Source organism: Notothenia rossii (assembly GCF_949606895.1).
Source record: "Notothenia rossii genome assembly, chromosome: 3".
Taxonomy (NCBI): domain Eukaryota; kingdom Metazoa; phylum Chordata; class Actinopteri; order Perciformes; family Nototheniidae; genus Notothenia; species Notothenia rossii.
Genome location: NC_136901.1, coordinates 512,394 through 527,635, shown reverse-complemented (window position 1 = coordinate 527,635; position 15,242 = coordinate 512,394). Strand labels below are relative to the sequence as shown.

The following is a 15,242-nucleotide window of genomic DNA, read 5'->3' as shown; positions in this document are numbered from 1 at the left end:
GCTGGGTCTGTGACAACTGCCGTATGACCAGCTGAGGGGCGGGGCTACACTTGAGGGGGCGGGGCTACAACAGGAAGGAGAGGGGCTGGGTCTGTGACAACAGCCGTATGACCAGGTGAGGGGGCTGGGCTACAGGCGAGGGGGCGGGGCTACAACAGGAAGGAGAGAGGATGGGTCTGTGACAACTGCCGTATGACCAGGTGAGGGGTGGGGCTACAGGCGAGGGGGCGGGGCTACAACAGGAAGGAGAGGGGCTGGGTCTGTGACAACTGCCATATGACCAGGTGAGGGGCGGGGCTACATGTGAGGGGGCGGGGCTACAACCGGAAGGAGAGGGGCTGGGTCTGCGACAACTGCCGTATGACCAGGTGAGGGGGCGGGGCCAGGTGTTCTGAGATACTTCCTGTGTGTTCTGAGGTACTTCCTGTGTGTTCTGCAGGGTTCTGAAGGTAGGGACCGCGGGTTGGTACCATGATAACGTGAGGAACCGCTTCAAGCGCTTCGGCAGCGCCAAGGTGATGAGGTCTCTGTACAAGAGGCTGAACGGAGAAGGTAACAGGGTCAAAGCATCGCTAATATTCATTATTATAATCATTATTTAATATATAGACCCTCCAGAAAAACGCGATCGCAGAATTTACCGCATAATCAGCAAAATGGCGCAGATTTATCAAAAGGCATAATACCCGCATTTTTCCGCACAAAGTTGAGAAAAAAAAAAGTTAACTCGTCTTGACGTGAAGTAGTGATGATGATGATGACGTCATCAGCTCGCGCATCACAGAAGGTAAACAATACCGTAGTGTGAACGTGTGGAACTCACACGACCAACATTTCTGCTAAAGACCGGGCAAAGCAGTACCCCCATGTCTTTCACGAAAGTGGGGGGAAACTATTCTGCACCCCGTGCAACTGTGTGTTGGAGCATACGAGAACATTGATGGTGACGACCCACTTTGATTCATTCAAACATTCTAAAATGCTTTCTGCTGCTGCAGACAAGAAAGCCAAACAACTCACGTTCACCGAGGCATCAACCTCCAAAACCCTTTAGAGGGCTACAAGAAACGAAGTGAGTAGCTACAAGATTGAAGCTGGTCAGATAACGAACGAGTAAATGAAAACAGAATGAGGCGGAGAAGTGTGTGTGTGGGTGTGTGTGTGTGTGTGTGTGTGTGTGTGTGTGTGTGTGTGTGTGTGTGTGTGTGTGTGTGTGTGTGTGTGTGTGTGTGTGTGTGTGTGTGTGTGTGTGTGTGTGTGTGTGTGTGTGTGTGTGTGTGTGTGTGTGTGTGTGTGTGTGTGTGTGTGTGTGTGTGTGTGTGTGTGTGAGATTAAAATAGCCCAATTGCTTTTACAATAAATAAACATTGAATGTGTTTCATTGAACAGGAAAGGGGTTTAACGTTAGTGGCAGGTTGTGTGTGAGAGAGAATAAATAAGACAGCCCAATATTAAAAAAAAAATCTATTCTTTTTCTCAACTTTCCGCAATTTCACCGAATAAAATCACATAAAACCCCCCCGCATGTTTAATCGCATAATCAAGGATTTTAACCCGCGTTTTTCTGAAGGGTCTAAATATATGAAACTTCCCTTTCCTCTGCAGGCGGGCGGGATGACGACACCATGAGCATGCCGGACGTCCACAGCCGTGAGTAAACTTAATAAACACAGATGTATACGTGTTTATGTATTTATATCAATGTGTGTGTGCTGTTCCTGCAGACGCGTATAACGGCGAGGACGACCACGGAGAGTCCGAGGTGCAGCGCTACAAAGTGGTGACAGAAACTCCTCGATATTACACCTCAGAATCTGAATCATTGGTTAATCCTGAAGCTCTGAAACCTCCTCTTCCTCCTCCTCTTCCTCCTCCTCCTCCTCCTCCTCTTCCTCCTCCTCCTCCTCCTCTTCCTCCTCCTCCTCTTCCTCCTCCTCCTCCTCCTCTTCCTCCTCCTCCTCCTCCTCCTCTTCTTAAGATGAGGAAGAACAAGCGCCTGCTGTCGGTCCATCCTCTGGACTTCGACCCTGAGGATTACTACCCGTACGCCCGCCGGCCTTCCGTGCAGGTGGGACAACACCTGGAGCTTTAGCATCTAGCATCTAGCATCTAGCTTTTAGCTTTTAGCGTTAACATCTAGCATTTAGCTTTTAGCGTTAACATCTAGCATCTAGCATTTAGCATTTAGCGTTAACATCTAGCATTTAGCTTTTAGCGTTAACATCTAGCATTTAGCTTTTAGCGTTAACATCTAGCATCTAGCATTTAGCTTTTAGCGTTAACATCTAGCATTTAGCTTTTAGCGTTAACATCTAGCATTTAGCTTTTAGCGTTAACATCTAGCATTTAGCTTTTAGCGTTAACATCTAGCATTTAGCTTTTAGCGTTAACATCTAGCATCTTGCATTTAGCTTTTAGCGTTAACATCTAGCATCTAGCATTTAGCTTTTAGCGTTAACATCTAGCATTTAGCTTTTAGCGTTAACATCTAGCATCTAGCATTTAGCTTTTAGCGTTAACATCTAGCATCTTGCATTTAGCTTTTAGCGTTAACATCTAGCATCTAGCATTTAGCTTTTAGCGTTAACATCTAGCATCTAGCATTTAGCTTTTAGCGTTAACATCTAGCATCTTGCATTTAGCTTTTAGCGTTAACATCTAGCATTTAGCTTTTAGCGTTAACATCTAGAATTTAGCTTTTAGCGTTAACATCTAGCATCTTGCATTTAGCTTTTAGCGTTAACATCTAGCATTTAGCTTTTAGCGTTAACATCTAGCATCTTGCATTTAGCTTTTAGCGTTAACATCTAGCATTTAGCTTTTAGCGTTAACATCTAGCATTTAGCTTTTAGCGTTAACATCTAGAATTTAGCTTTTAGCGTTAACATCTAGCATCTTGCATTTAGCTTTTAGCGTTAACATCTAGCATTTAGCTTTTAGCGTTAACATCTAGCATTTAGCTTTTAGCGTTAACATCTAGCATCTTGCATTTAGCTTTTAGCGTTAACATCTAGAATTTAGCTTTTAGCGTTAACATCTAGCATCTTGCATTTAGCTTTTAGCGTTAACATCTAGCATTTAGCTTTTAGCGTTAACATCTAGCATTTAGCTTTTAGCGTTAGCATTTAGCATCTTGCATTTAGCTTTTAGCGTTAACATCTAGCATTTAGCTTTTAGCGTTAACATCTAGCATCTAGCATTTAGCTTTTAGCGTTAACATCTAGCATTTAGCTTTTAGCGTTAACATCTAGCATTTAGCTTTTAGCGTTAGCATCTAGCATTAAAATCTAGCATTTAGCATTTAGCATTTAGCGTTAACATCTAGCATCTAGCATTTAGCGTTAACATCTAGCATCTAGCATCTAGGGATTAGCATTTAGAGGCTCTATAGCTTTAGCATTTGGCCAATTTAGCATTGGTTCTGCTAAGGTTCTGCATGTGGTTCTTCATGTGGTTCTTCATGTGGTTCTCCATGTGGTTCTGCATGTGGTTCTTCATGTGGTTATTCATGTGGTTCTTCATATGGTTCTCCATGTGGTTCTCCATGTGGTTCTGCATATGGTTCTCCATGTGGTTCTCCATGTGGTTCTGCATGTGGTTCTTCATGTTGTTCTTCATGTAGTTCTTCATGTTATTATTCATGTGGTTCTTCATGTGGTTCTTCATGTGGTTCTGCTTGGTTCTGGATGTGGTTCTGCTTGGTTCTGGATGTGGTTCTGCTTGGTTCTGGATGTGATTCTGGATGTGGTTCTGGATGTGGTTATGGATGTGGTTCTGCTTGGTTCTGGATGTGGTTGTGGATGTGGTTCTGCTTTGTTCTTGATGTGGTTCTGGATGTGTTTCTGCTTGGTTCTTGATGTGGTTCTGGATGTGGTTCTGCTTGGTTCTGGATGTGGTTCTGCTTGGTTCTGGATGTGGTTCTGCTTGGTTCTGGATGTGGTTCTGCTTGGTTCTGGATGTGATTGTGGATGTGGTTATGGATGTGGTTCTGCTTGGTTCTGGATGTGGTTGTGGATGTGGTTCTGCTTGGTTCTTGATGTGGTTCTGGATGTGGTTCTGCTTGGTTCTGGATGTGGTTGTGGATGTGTTTCTGCTTGGTTCTGGATGTGGTTGTGGATGTGGTTGTGGATGTGGTTCTGCTTGGTTCTGGATGTGGTTCTGGATGTGGTTCTGCTTGGTTCTGGATGTGGTTGTGGATGTGGTTCTGGATGTGATTCTGCTTGGTTCTGGATGTGATTGTGGATGTGGCTGTGGATGTGGTTCTGCTTGGTTCTGGATGTGGTTGTGGATGTGTTTCTGCTTGGTTCTGGATGTGGTTCTGTATGTGGTTCTGCTTGGTTCTGGATGTGATTGTGGATGTGGTTCTGCTTGGTTCTTGATGTGGTTCTGGATGTGGTTCTGCTTGGTTCTGGATGTGGTTGTGGATGTGTTTCTGCTTGGTTCTGGATGTGGTTCTGTATGTGGTTCTGCTTGGTTCTGGATGTGGTTGTGGATGTGTTTCTGCTTGGTTCTGGATGTGGTTGTGGATGTGGTTATGGATGTGGTTCTGCTTGGTTCTGGATGTGGTTGTGGATGTGGTTCTGCTTGGTTCTTGATGTGGTTCTGGATGTGGTTCTGCTTGGTTCTGGATGTGGTTGTGGATGTGTTTCTGCTTGGTTCTGGATGTGGTTGTGGATGTGGTTGTGGATGTGGTTCTGCTTGGTTCTGGATGTGATTGTGGATGTGGTTGTGGATGTGGTTCTGCTTGGTTCTGGATGTGGTTCTGGATGTGGTTCTGCTTGGTTCTGGATGTGGTTGTGGATGTGGTTGTGGATGTGGTTCTGCTTGGTTCTGGATGTGGTTGTGGATGTGTTTCTGCTTGGTTCTGGATGTGGTTCTGTATGTGGTTCTGCTTGGTTCTGGATGTGATTGTGGATGTGGTTGTGGATGTGGTTCTGCTTGGTTCTTGATGTGGTTCTGGATGTGGTTCTGCTTGGTTCTGGATGTGGTTGTGGATGTGTTTCTGCTTGGTTCTGGATGTGGTTCTGTATGTGGTTCTGCTTGGTTCTGGATGTGGTTGTGGATGTTGTTCTGGATGTGGTTCTGCTTGGTTCTGGATGTGGTTCTGCTTGGTTCTGGATGTGATTGTGGATGTGGTTGTGGATGTGGTTCTGCTTGGTTCTTGATGTGGTTCTGGATGTGGTTCTGCTTGGTTCTGGATGTGGTTGTGGATGTGTTTCTGCTTGGTTCTGGATGTGGTTGTGGATGTTGTTCTGGATGTGGTTCTGCTTGGTTCTGGATGTGGTTGTGGATGTTGTTCTGGATGTGGTTCTGCTTGGTTCTGGATGTGGTTCTGCTTGGTTCTGGATGTGGTTCTGGATGTGGTTCTGCTTGGTTCTGGATGTGATTGTGGATGTGGTTATGCTTGGTTCTTGATGTGGTTCTGGATGTGGTTCTGCTTGGTTCTGGATGTGGTTGTGGATGTGGTTGTGGATGTGTTTCTGCTTGGTTCTGGATGTGGTTCTGCTTGGTTCTGGATGTGGTTCTGCTTGGTTCTCAGCAGCAGCTTCAGGAGGAGCGAGGCTTCAGGAACGATGATTACTTCGACACAAACAACATGAGAGGAAACCGCCGCAAGAGCCTCTACAACATGAGAGCAGGTACAAGTACACAGAGTACACACAGAGTACACACAGAGTACACACAGAGTACACAAGAGCCTGGACCGCTACAACGTGCCTCCAATGGACACACAGTACACACTGTTTACCTGTGTGTACCTGTATGTTTACCTGCAGAGGAGGAGAGCAGGATGGTGAGGACCCGCTCTCTCTCCAGGATCAGCTCCTCGGCCGCCCGGCAGTACGTGGACACGTCTGATGAAGAGGAGAGCTACCCCCCCCCCTACCTGCAGCCACCCCCCCTCTACCACCAGCCCCCCCCTCACCGCCGCAGGAACAGCAGAGCGTCGTCTCAGGAGAACCTGGGACAAGCCCCGCCCCCCGTAAGAGCCAATCACATCACTGACTGACCAACTGACCACTCACCTGACCCTAACCCGAGCCCCGCCCCCCGTAAGAGCCAATCACATCACTGAGTGACCAACTGACCACTCACCTGACCCTAACCCAAGCCCCGCCCCCCGTAAGAGCCAATCACATCACTGACTGACCAACTGACCACTCACCTGACCCTAACCCGAGCCCCGCCCCCCGTAAGAGCCAATCACATCACTGACTGACCAACTGACCACTCACCTGACCCTAAACCAAGCCCCGCCCCCCGTAAAAGCCAATCACAGCACTGACTGACCAACTTACCAATCACCTGACTCTTACTTAAGCCCCGCCGACAATCAGGGACATCCAATCAGTGTCAGTTTCTAATCACCTGTTTATAGTGTAATATGACCCAGATGCTTTCTCTCTGCTCCAGATGAACGAGCTGAATAAACGGATGTCGGCCATCGAGAGTCTGCTGAACCGTCTGGAGGGAAAGATCACCCCCGCCGACCAGGTACTTATACACACTCTACATACACACTGTATATATATATATATATATATATATATTATATAATGTGTTTTTCAGGGGGGTCCCGGCGAGGAGGAGAAGCTGCGCAGGAAGCTGAGTGAGTTGGGGGGGCCTCTGAGTGATAAGGGGGGTCCCTCTTCAGACGAGGAGCCCCTCAGGAAGCCTGCTGGGAGGCCCCCTGCTGGGAGGCCCCCTGCTGTGAGGGGGGGGCGGGACAAAGAGATGAGCTCCTCCAGTGACGAGACGCCCACCCAGGCCCAGAAGGTGAGGGGGGGGGGGGGTCTGACTCTATGTTACAGTTACTATCTGAGGTCTTTCACAGGCGCTCCGTCGCACCGCCGATCATTAACGTCACTTAAAGCCCAAGATATTAACATATATGAATACTTAAAAATAAATACATAAACAAATAAACAAATAAATACATAAACAAATAAATACATAAACAAATAAATACATAAACAAATAAATACATAAACAAATAAATTCATAAACAAATACATATAATTTAACAAATATACTTTAAGAAAAAAGGAAAGCTAAAGCAAATAATTAAAACTGACGAAAAATGTTTAAAAAAGATATAAATAAATAATAATAAAAATAATAATAATAATAATTTTAAAATATATAAAATCTAATAATAGATAATAATGTAAGTCATTGTGTGGTTGCAGAGGTCCAGTGCGGCGGCACTCTGCGACCTCACTGCGGAGGTTCTGAGGACGATAAACGCCACGGAGAACGCGGCGCAGGAGTACGATCTCCAGCCTCAGAGCCCCCCTGCTGGGCGGCCCCCAGCTGGGCGGCCCGACGCCAAGCAGGCCGACGAGGCGTTCAGGGAACTCGAGGAGAACGTAAGATGAATACCTGAAAAATATCTCAAAAACACCCAATAAATACCTGGAAAACACTCAATAAATACCTGGAAAACACCCAATAAATACCTGGAAAACACTCAATAAATACCTGGAAAACACTCAATAAATACCTGGAAAACACCCAATAAATACCTGGAAAACACTCAATAAATACCTGGAAAACACTCAATAAATACCTGGAAAACACCCAATAAATACCTGGAAAATACCCAATAAATACCTGGAAAACACTCAATAAATACCTGGAAAACACCCAATAAATACCTGGAAAACACCCAATAAATACCTAGAAAACACTCAATAAATACCTGGAAAACACCCAATAAATACCTGGAAAACACCCAATAAATACCTGGAAAATACCCAATAAATACCTGGAAAACACTCAATAAATACCTGGAAAACACCCAATAAATACCTGGAAAACACTCAATAAATACCTGGAAAACACTCAATAAATACCTGGAAAACACCCAATAAATACCTGGAAAACACCCAATAAATACCTGGAAAACACCCAATAAATACCTGGAAAACACTCAATAAATACCTGGAAAACACTCAATAAATACCTGGAAAACACCCAATAAATACCTGGAAAACACTCAATAAATACCTGGAAAACACCCAATAAATACCTGGAAAACACCCAATAAATACCTGGAAAACACCCAATAAATACCTGGAAAACACCCAATAAATACCTGGAAAACACCCAATAAATACCTGGAAAACACTCAATAAATACCTGGAAAACACCCAATAAATACCTGGAAAACACCCAATAAATACCTGGAAAACACTCAATAAATACCTGGAAAACACCCAATAAATACCTGGAAAACACCCAATAAATACCTGGAAAACACCCAATAAATACCTGGAAAACACCCAATAAATACCTGGAAAACACCCAATAAATACCTGGAAAACACTCAATAAATACCTGGAAAACACCCAATAAATACCTGGAAAACACCCAATAAATATCTGGAAAACACCCAATAAATACCTGGAAAATACCCAATAAATACCTGGAAAACACCTGGAAAACACCCAATAAATACCTGGAAAACACCCAATAAATACCTGGAAAACACCCAATAAATACCTGGAAAACACCTGGAAAACACCCAATAAATACCTGGAAAACACCCAATAAATACCTGGAAAACACCCAATAAATACCTGGAAAACACCCAATAAATACCTAGAAAACACCCAATAAATACCTGGAAAACACCCAATAAATACCTGGAAAACACCCAATAAATACCTGGAAAACACCCAATAAATACCTAGAAAACACCCAATAAATACCTGGAAAACACCCAATAAATACCTGGAAAATACCCAATAAATACCTGGAAAACACCCAATAAATACCTGGAAAACACCCAATAAATACCTGGAAAACACCCAATAAATACCTGGAAAATACCCAATAAATACCTGGAAAACACCCAATAAATACCTGGAAAACACCTGGAAAACACCCAATAAATACCTGGAAAACACCCAATAAATACCTGGAAAATACCTGGAAAACACCCAATAAATACCTGGAAAACACCCAATAAATACCTGGAAAATACCCAATAAATACCTGGAAAACACCCAATAAATACCTGGAAAACACCCAATAAATACCTGGAAAACACCCAATAAATACCTGGAAAATACCTGGAAAACACCCAATAAATACCTGGAAAACACCCAATAAATACCTGGAAAATACCCAATAAATACCTGGAAAACACCCAATAAATACCTGGAAAATACCTGGAAAACACCCAATAAATACCTGGAAAACACCCAATAAATACCTGGAAAACACCCAATAAATACCTGGAAAACACCCAATAAATACCTAGAAAACACCCAATAAATACCTGGAAAACACCCAATAAATACCTGGAAAACACCCAATAAATACCTGGAAAACACCCAATAAATACCTGGAAAATACCCAATAAATACCTGGGAAATACCTGGAAAACACCCAATAAATACCTGGAAAACACCCAATAAATACCTGGAAAACACCCAATAAATACCTGGAAAATACCCAATAAATACCTGGAAAATACCTGGAAAACACCCAATAAATACCTGGAAAACACCCAATAAATACCTGGAAAACACTCAATAAATACCTGGAAAACACCAAATAAATACCTAGAAAACACCCAATAAACACCTGGAAAACACCCAATAAATACCTGGAAAACACTCAATAAATACCTGGAAAACACTCAATAAATACCTGGAAAACACCCAATAAATACCTGGAAAACACTCAATAAATACCTGGAAAACACCCAATAAATACCTGGAAAATACCCAATAAATACCTGGAAAACACCCAATAAATACCTGGAAAACACCCAATAAATACCTGGAAAACACCCAATAAATACCTGGAAAATACCTGGAAAACACCCAATAAATACCTGGAAAACACCCAATAAATACCTGGAAAATACCCAATAAATACCTGGAAAACACCCAATAAATACCTGGAAAACACCCAATAAATACCTGGAAAACACCCAATAAATACCTGGAAAATACCCAATAAATACCTGGAAAATACCTGGAAAACACCCAATAAATACCTGGAAAACACCCAATAAATACCTGGAAAACACTCAATAAATACCTGGAAAACACCAAATAAATACCTAGAAAACACCCAATAAATACCTGGAAAACACCCAATAAATACCTGGAAAACACTCAATAAATACCTGGAAAACACTCAATAAATACCTGGAAAACACCCAATAAATACCTGGAAAACACTCAATAAATACCTGGAAAACACCCAATAAATACCTGGAAAACACTCAATAAATACCTGGAAAACACCCAATAAATACCTGGAAAACACTCAATAAATACCTGGAAAACACCCAATAAATACCTGGAAAACACCCAATAAATACCTGGAAAACACTCAATAAATACCTGGAAAACACCCAATAAATACCTGGAAAATACCCAATAAATACCTGGAAAACACCCAATAAATACCTGGAAAACACCCAATAAATACCTGGAAAACACCCAATAAATACCTGGAAAATACCTGGAAAACACCCAATAAATACCTGGAAAACACCCAATAAATACCTGGAAAATACCCAATAAATACCTGGAAAACACCCAATAAATACCTGGAAAATACCTGGAAAACACCCAATAAATACCTGGAAAACACCCAATAAATACCTGGAAAACACCCAATAAATACCTGGAAAACACCCAATAAATACCTGGAAAACACCCAATAAATACCTGGAAAACACTCAATAAATACCTGGAAAACACCCAATAAATACCTGGAAAACACCCAATAAATACCTGGAAAACACCCAATAAATACCTGGAAAACACCCAATAAATACCTGGAAAATACCCAATAAATACCTGGAAAATACCTGGAAAACACCCAATAAATACCTGGAAAACACCCAATAAATACCTGGAAAACACCCAATAAATACCTAGAAAACACCCAATAAATACCTGGAAAACACCCAATAAATACCTGGAAAACACCCAATAAATACCTGGAAAACACCCAATAAATACCTGGAAAATACCCAATAAATACCTGGAAAACACCTGGAAAACACCCAATAAATACCTGGAAAACACCCAATAAATACCTGGAAAATACCCAATAAATACCTGGAAAATACCTGGAAAACACCCAATAAATACCTGGAAAATACCCAATAAATACCTGGAAAATACCTGGAAAACACCCAATAAATACCTGGAAAACACCCAATAAATACCTGGAAAACACTCAATAAATACCTGGAAAACACCCAATAAATACCTAGAAAACACCCAATAAATACCTGGAAAACACCCAATAAATACCTGGAAAACACCCAATAAATACCTGGAAAACACTCAATAAATACCTGGAAAACACTCAATAAATACCTGGAAAACACCCAATAAATACCTGGAAAACACCCAATAAATACCTGGAAAACACCCAATAAATACCTGGAAAACACCCAATAAATACCTGGAAAATACCCAATAAATACCTGGAAAATACCTGGAAAACACCCAATAAATACCTGGAAAACACCCAATAAATACCTGGAAAACACTCAATAAATACCTGGAAAACACCAAATAAATACCTAGAAAACACCCAATAAATACCTGGAAAACACCCAATAAATACCTGGAAAACACTCAATAAATACCTGGAAAACACTCAATAAATACCTGGAAAACACCCAATAAATACCTGGAAAACACCCAATAAATACCTGGAAAACACTCAATAAATACCTGGAAAACACCCAATAAATACCTGGAAAATACCCAATAAATACCTGGAAAACACCCAATAAATACCTGGAAAACACCCAATAAATACCTGGAAAACACCCAATAAATACCTGGAAAATACCTGGAAAACACCCAATAAATACCTGGAAAACACCCAATAAATACCTGGAAAATACCCAATAAATACCTGGAAAACACCCAATAAATACCTGGAAAATACCTGGAAAACACCCAATAAATACCTGGAAAACACCCAATAAATACCTGGAAAACACCCAATAAATACCTGGAAAACACCCAATAAATACCTGGAAAACACCCAATAAATACCTGGAAAACACTCAATAAATACCTGGAAAACACCCAATAAATACCTGGAAAACACCCAATAAATACCTGGAAAACACCCAATAAATACCTGGAAAATACCCAATAAATACCTGGAAAATACCTGGAAAACACCCAATAAATACCTGGAAAACACCCAATAAATACCTGGAAAACACCCAATAAATACCTAGAAAACACCCAATAAATACCTGGAAAACACCCAATAAATACCTGGAAAACACCCAATAAATACCTGGAAAACACCCAATAAATACCTGGAAAATACCCAATAAATACCTGGAAAACACCTGGAAAACACCCAATAAATACCTGGAAAACACCCAATAAATACCTGGAAAATACCCAATAAATACCTGGAAAATACCTGGAAAACACCCAATAAATACCTGGAAAATACCCAATAAATACCTGGAAAATACCTGGAAAACACCCAATAAATACCTGGAAAACACCCAATAAATACCTGGAAAACACTCAATAAATACCTGGAAAACACCCAATAAATACCTAGAAAACACCCAATAAATACCTGGAAAACACCCAATAAATACCTGGAAAACACCCAATAAATACCTGGAAAACACTCAATAAATACCTGGAAAACACTCAATAAATACCTGGAAAACACCCAATAAATACCTGGAAAACACCCAATAAATACCTGGAAAACACTCAATAAATACCTGGAAAACACCCAATAAATACCTAGAAAACACCCAATAAATACCTGGAAAACACCCAATAAATACCTGGAAAACACCCAATAAATACCTGGAAAACACTCAATAAATACCTGGAAAACACTCAATAAATACCTGGAAAACACCCAATAAATACCTGGAAAACACCCAATAAATACCTGGAAAACACTCAATAAATACCTGGAAAACACCCAATAAATACCTGGAAAACACCCAATAAATACCTGGAAAACACCCAATAAATACCTGGAAAATACCCAATAAATACCTGGAAAACACCCAATAAATACCTGGAAAACACCCAATAAATACCTGGAAAACACTCAATAAATACCTGGAAAACACTCAATAAATATAAATACCTGGAAAACACCCAATAAATACCTGGAAAACACTCAATAAATACCTGGAAAACACCCAATAAATACCTGGAAAACACTCAATAAATACCTGGAAAACACTCAATAAATACCTGGAAAACACCCAATAAATACCTGGAAAACACTCAATAAATACCTGGAAAACACCCAATAAATACCTGGGAAACACTCAATAAATACCTGGAAAACACTCAATAAATATAAATACCTGGAAAACACCCAATAAATACCTGGAAAACACTCAATAAATACCTGGAAAACACCCAATAAATACCTGGAAAACACCCAATAAATACCTGGAAAACACTCAATAAATACCTGGAAAACACCCAATAAATACCTGGAAAATACCTGGAAAACACCCAATAAATACCTGGAAAACACCCAATAAATACCTGGAAAACACCCAATAAATACCTGGAAAACACCCAATAAATACCTGGAAAACACCCAATAAATACCTAGAAAACACCCAATAAATACCTGGAAAACACCCAATAAATACCTAGAAAACACCCAATAAATACCTGGAAAACACCCAATAAATACCTGGAAAACACCCAATAAATACCTGGAAAACACCCAATAAATACCTGGAAAACACTCAATAAATACCTGGAAAACACCCAATAAATACCTGGAAAACACTCAATAAATACCTGGAAAACACTCAATAAATACCTGGAAAACACCCAATAAATACCTGGAAAACACTCAATAAATACCTGGAAAACACCCAATAAATACCTGGAAAACACTCAATAAATACCTGGAAAACACCCAATAAATACCTGGAAAACACCCAATAAATACCTGGAAAATACCCAATAAATACCTGGAAAACACCCAATAAATACCTGGAAAACACCCAATAAATACCTGGAAAACACCCAATAAATACCTGGAAAACACTCAATAAATACCTGGAAAACACTCAATAAATATAAATACCTGGAAAACACCCAATAAATACCTGGAAAACACTCAATAAATACCTGGAAAACACCCAATAAATACCTGGAAAACACTCAATAAATACCTGGAAAACACTCAATAAATACCTGGAAAACACCCAATAAATACCTGGAAAACACTCAATAAATACCTGGAAAACACCCAATAAATACCTGGAAAACACCCAATAAATACCTGGAAAACACTCAATAAATACCTGGAAAACACTCAATAAATACCTGGAAAACACCCAATAAATACCTGGAAAACACCCAATAAATACCTGGAAAACACTCAATAAATACCTGGAAAACACCCAATAAATACCTGGAAAACACCCAATAAATACCTGGAAAACACCCAATAAATACCTGGAAAACACTCAATAAATACCTGGAAAACACCCAATAAATACCTGGAAAACACCCAATAAATACCTGGAAAATACCCAATAAATACCTGGAAAACACTCAATAAATACCTGGAAAACACCCAATAAATACCTGGAAAACACTCAATAAATACCTGGAAAATACCCAATAAATACCTGGAAAACACTCAATAAATACCTGGAAAATACCCAATAAATACCTGGAAAACACTCAATAAATACCTGGAAAACACCCAATAAATACCTGGAAAACACCCAATAAATACCTGGAAAATACCTGGAAAACACCCAATAAATACCTGGAAAACACCCAATAAATACCTGGAAAATACCTGGAAAACACCCAATAAATACCTGGAAAATACCCAATAAATATAAATACCTGGAAAATATCTTAAAAATACTCTCCTTCTCTGGTTGTATATATACATATATATATATATATATATATGTATGTATATATTGTTCTCAGGTGTACCTGGTGGCAGGCTCCTCCTTCTGGTTGGTGTATAAGTAAATCAATCAATGTTTATTTATATAGCCCAATATCACAAATGTTACATTTGTCTCAGTGGACTTCACAGTTTGTACAGAATATCAGTATGACAATACGACACCCTCTGTCCTTAGACCCTCTGTCCTTAGACCCTCTGTCCTTAGACCCTCTGTCCTCAGACCCTCTGTCCTCAGACCCTCTGTCCTTTGACCCTCTGTCCTCAGACCCTCTGTCCTCAGACCCTAGACCCTC

General features: G+C 40.5%; 1 protein-coding gene across 5 annotated transcripts in view; it reads left to right on the top strand.

Moving 5' to 3' along the window:
- mlpha (melanophilin a) overlaps positions 1-15,242 on the top strand; it is a 55,756-nt gene that overhangs the window by 28,902 nt on the left and 11,612 nt on the right. For 3 of the 5 annotated variants that reach the window (XM_079668562.1, XM_079668561.1, XM_079668563.1), the window contains 9 exons: positions 440-552; positions 1,606-1,650; positions 1,725-1,780; positions 1,979-2,068; positions 5,540-5,639; positions 5,778-5,983; positions 6,415-6,495; positions 6,571-6,777; positions 7,191-7,370. In XM_079668562.1, coding sequence (XP_079524688.1) covers positions 440-552; positions 1,606-1,650; positions 1,725-1,780; positions 1,979-2,068; positions 5,540-5,639; positions 5,778-5,983; positions 6,415-6,495; positions 6,571-6,777; positions 7,191-7,370 — 1,078 coding nt within the window. Of the gene's footprint in view, positions 1-177; positions 201-322; positions 369-439; positions 553-1,605; positions 1,651-1,724; positions 1,781-1,978; positions 2,069-5,539; positions 5,640-5,777; positions 5,984-6,414; positions 6,496-6,570; positions 6,778-7,190; positions 7,371-15,242 lie in introns of those variants that run through there. The other 2 variants (XM_079668565.1, XM_079668564.1) reach the window with 2 other exon arrangements.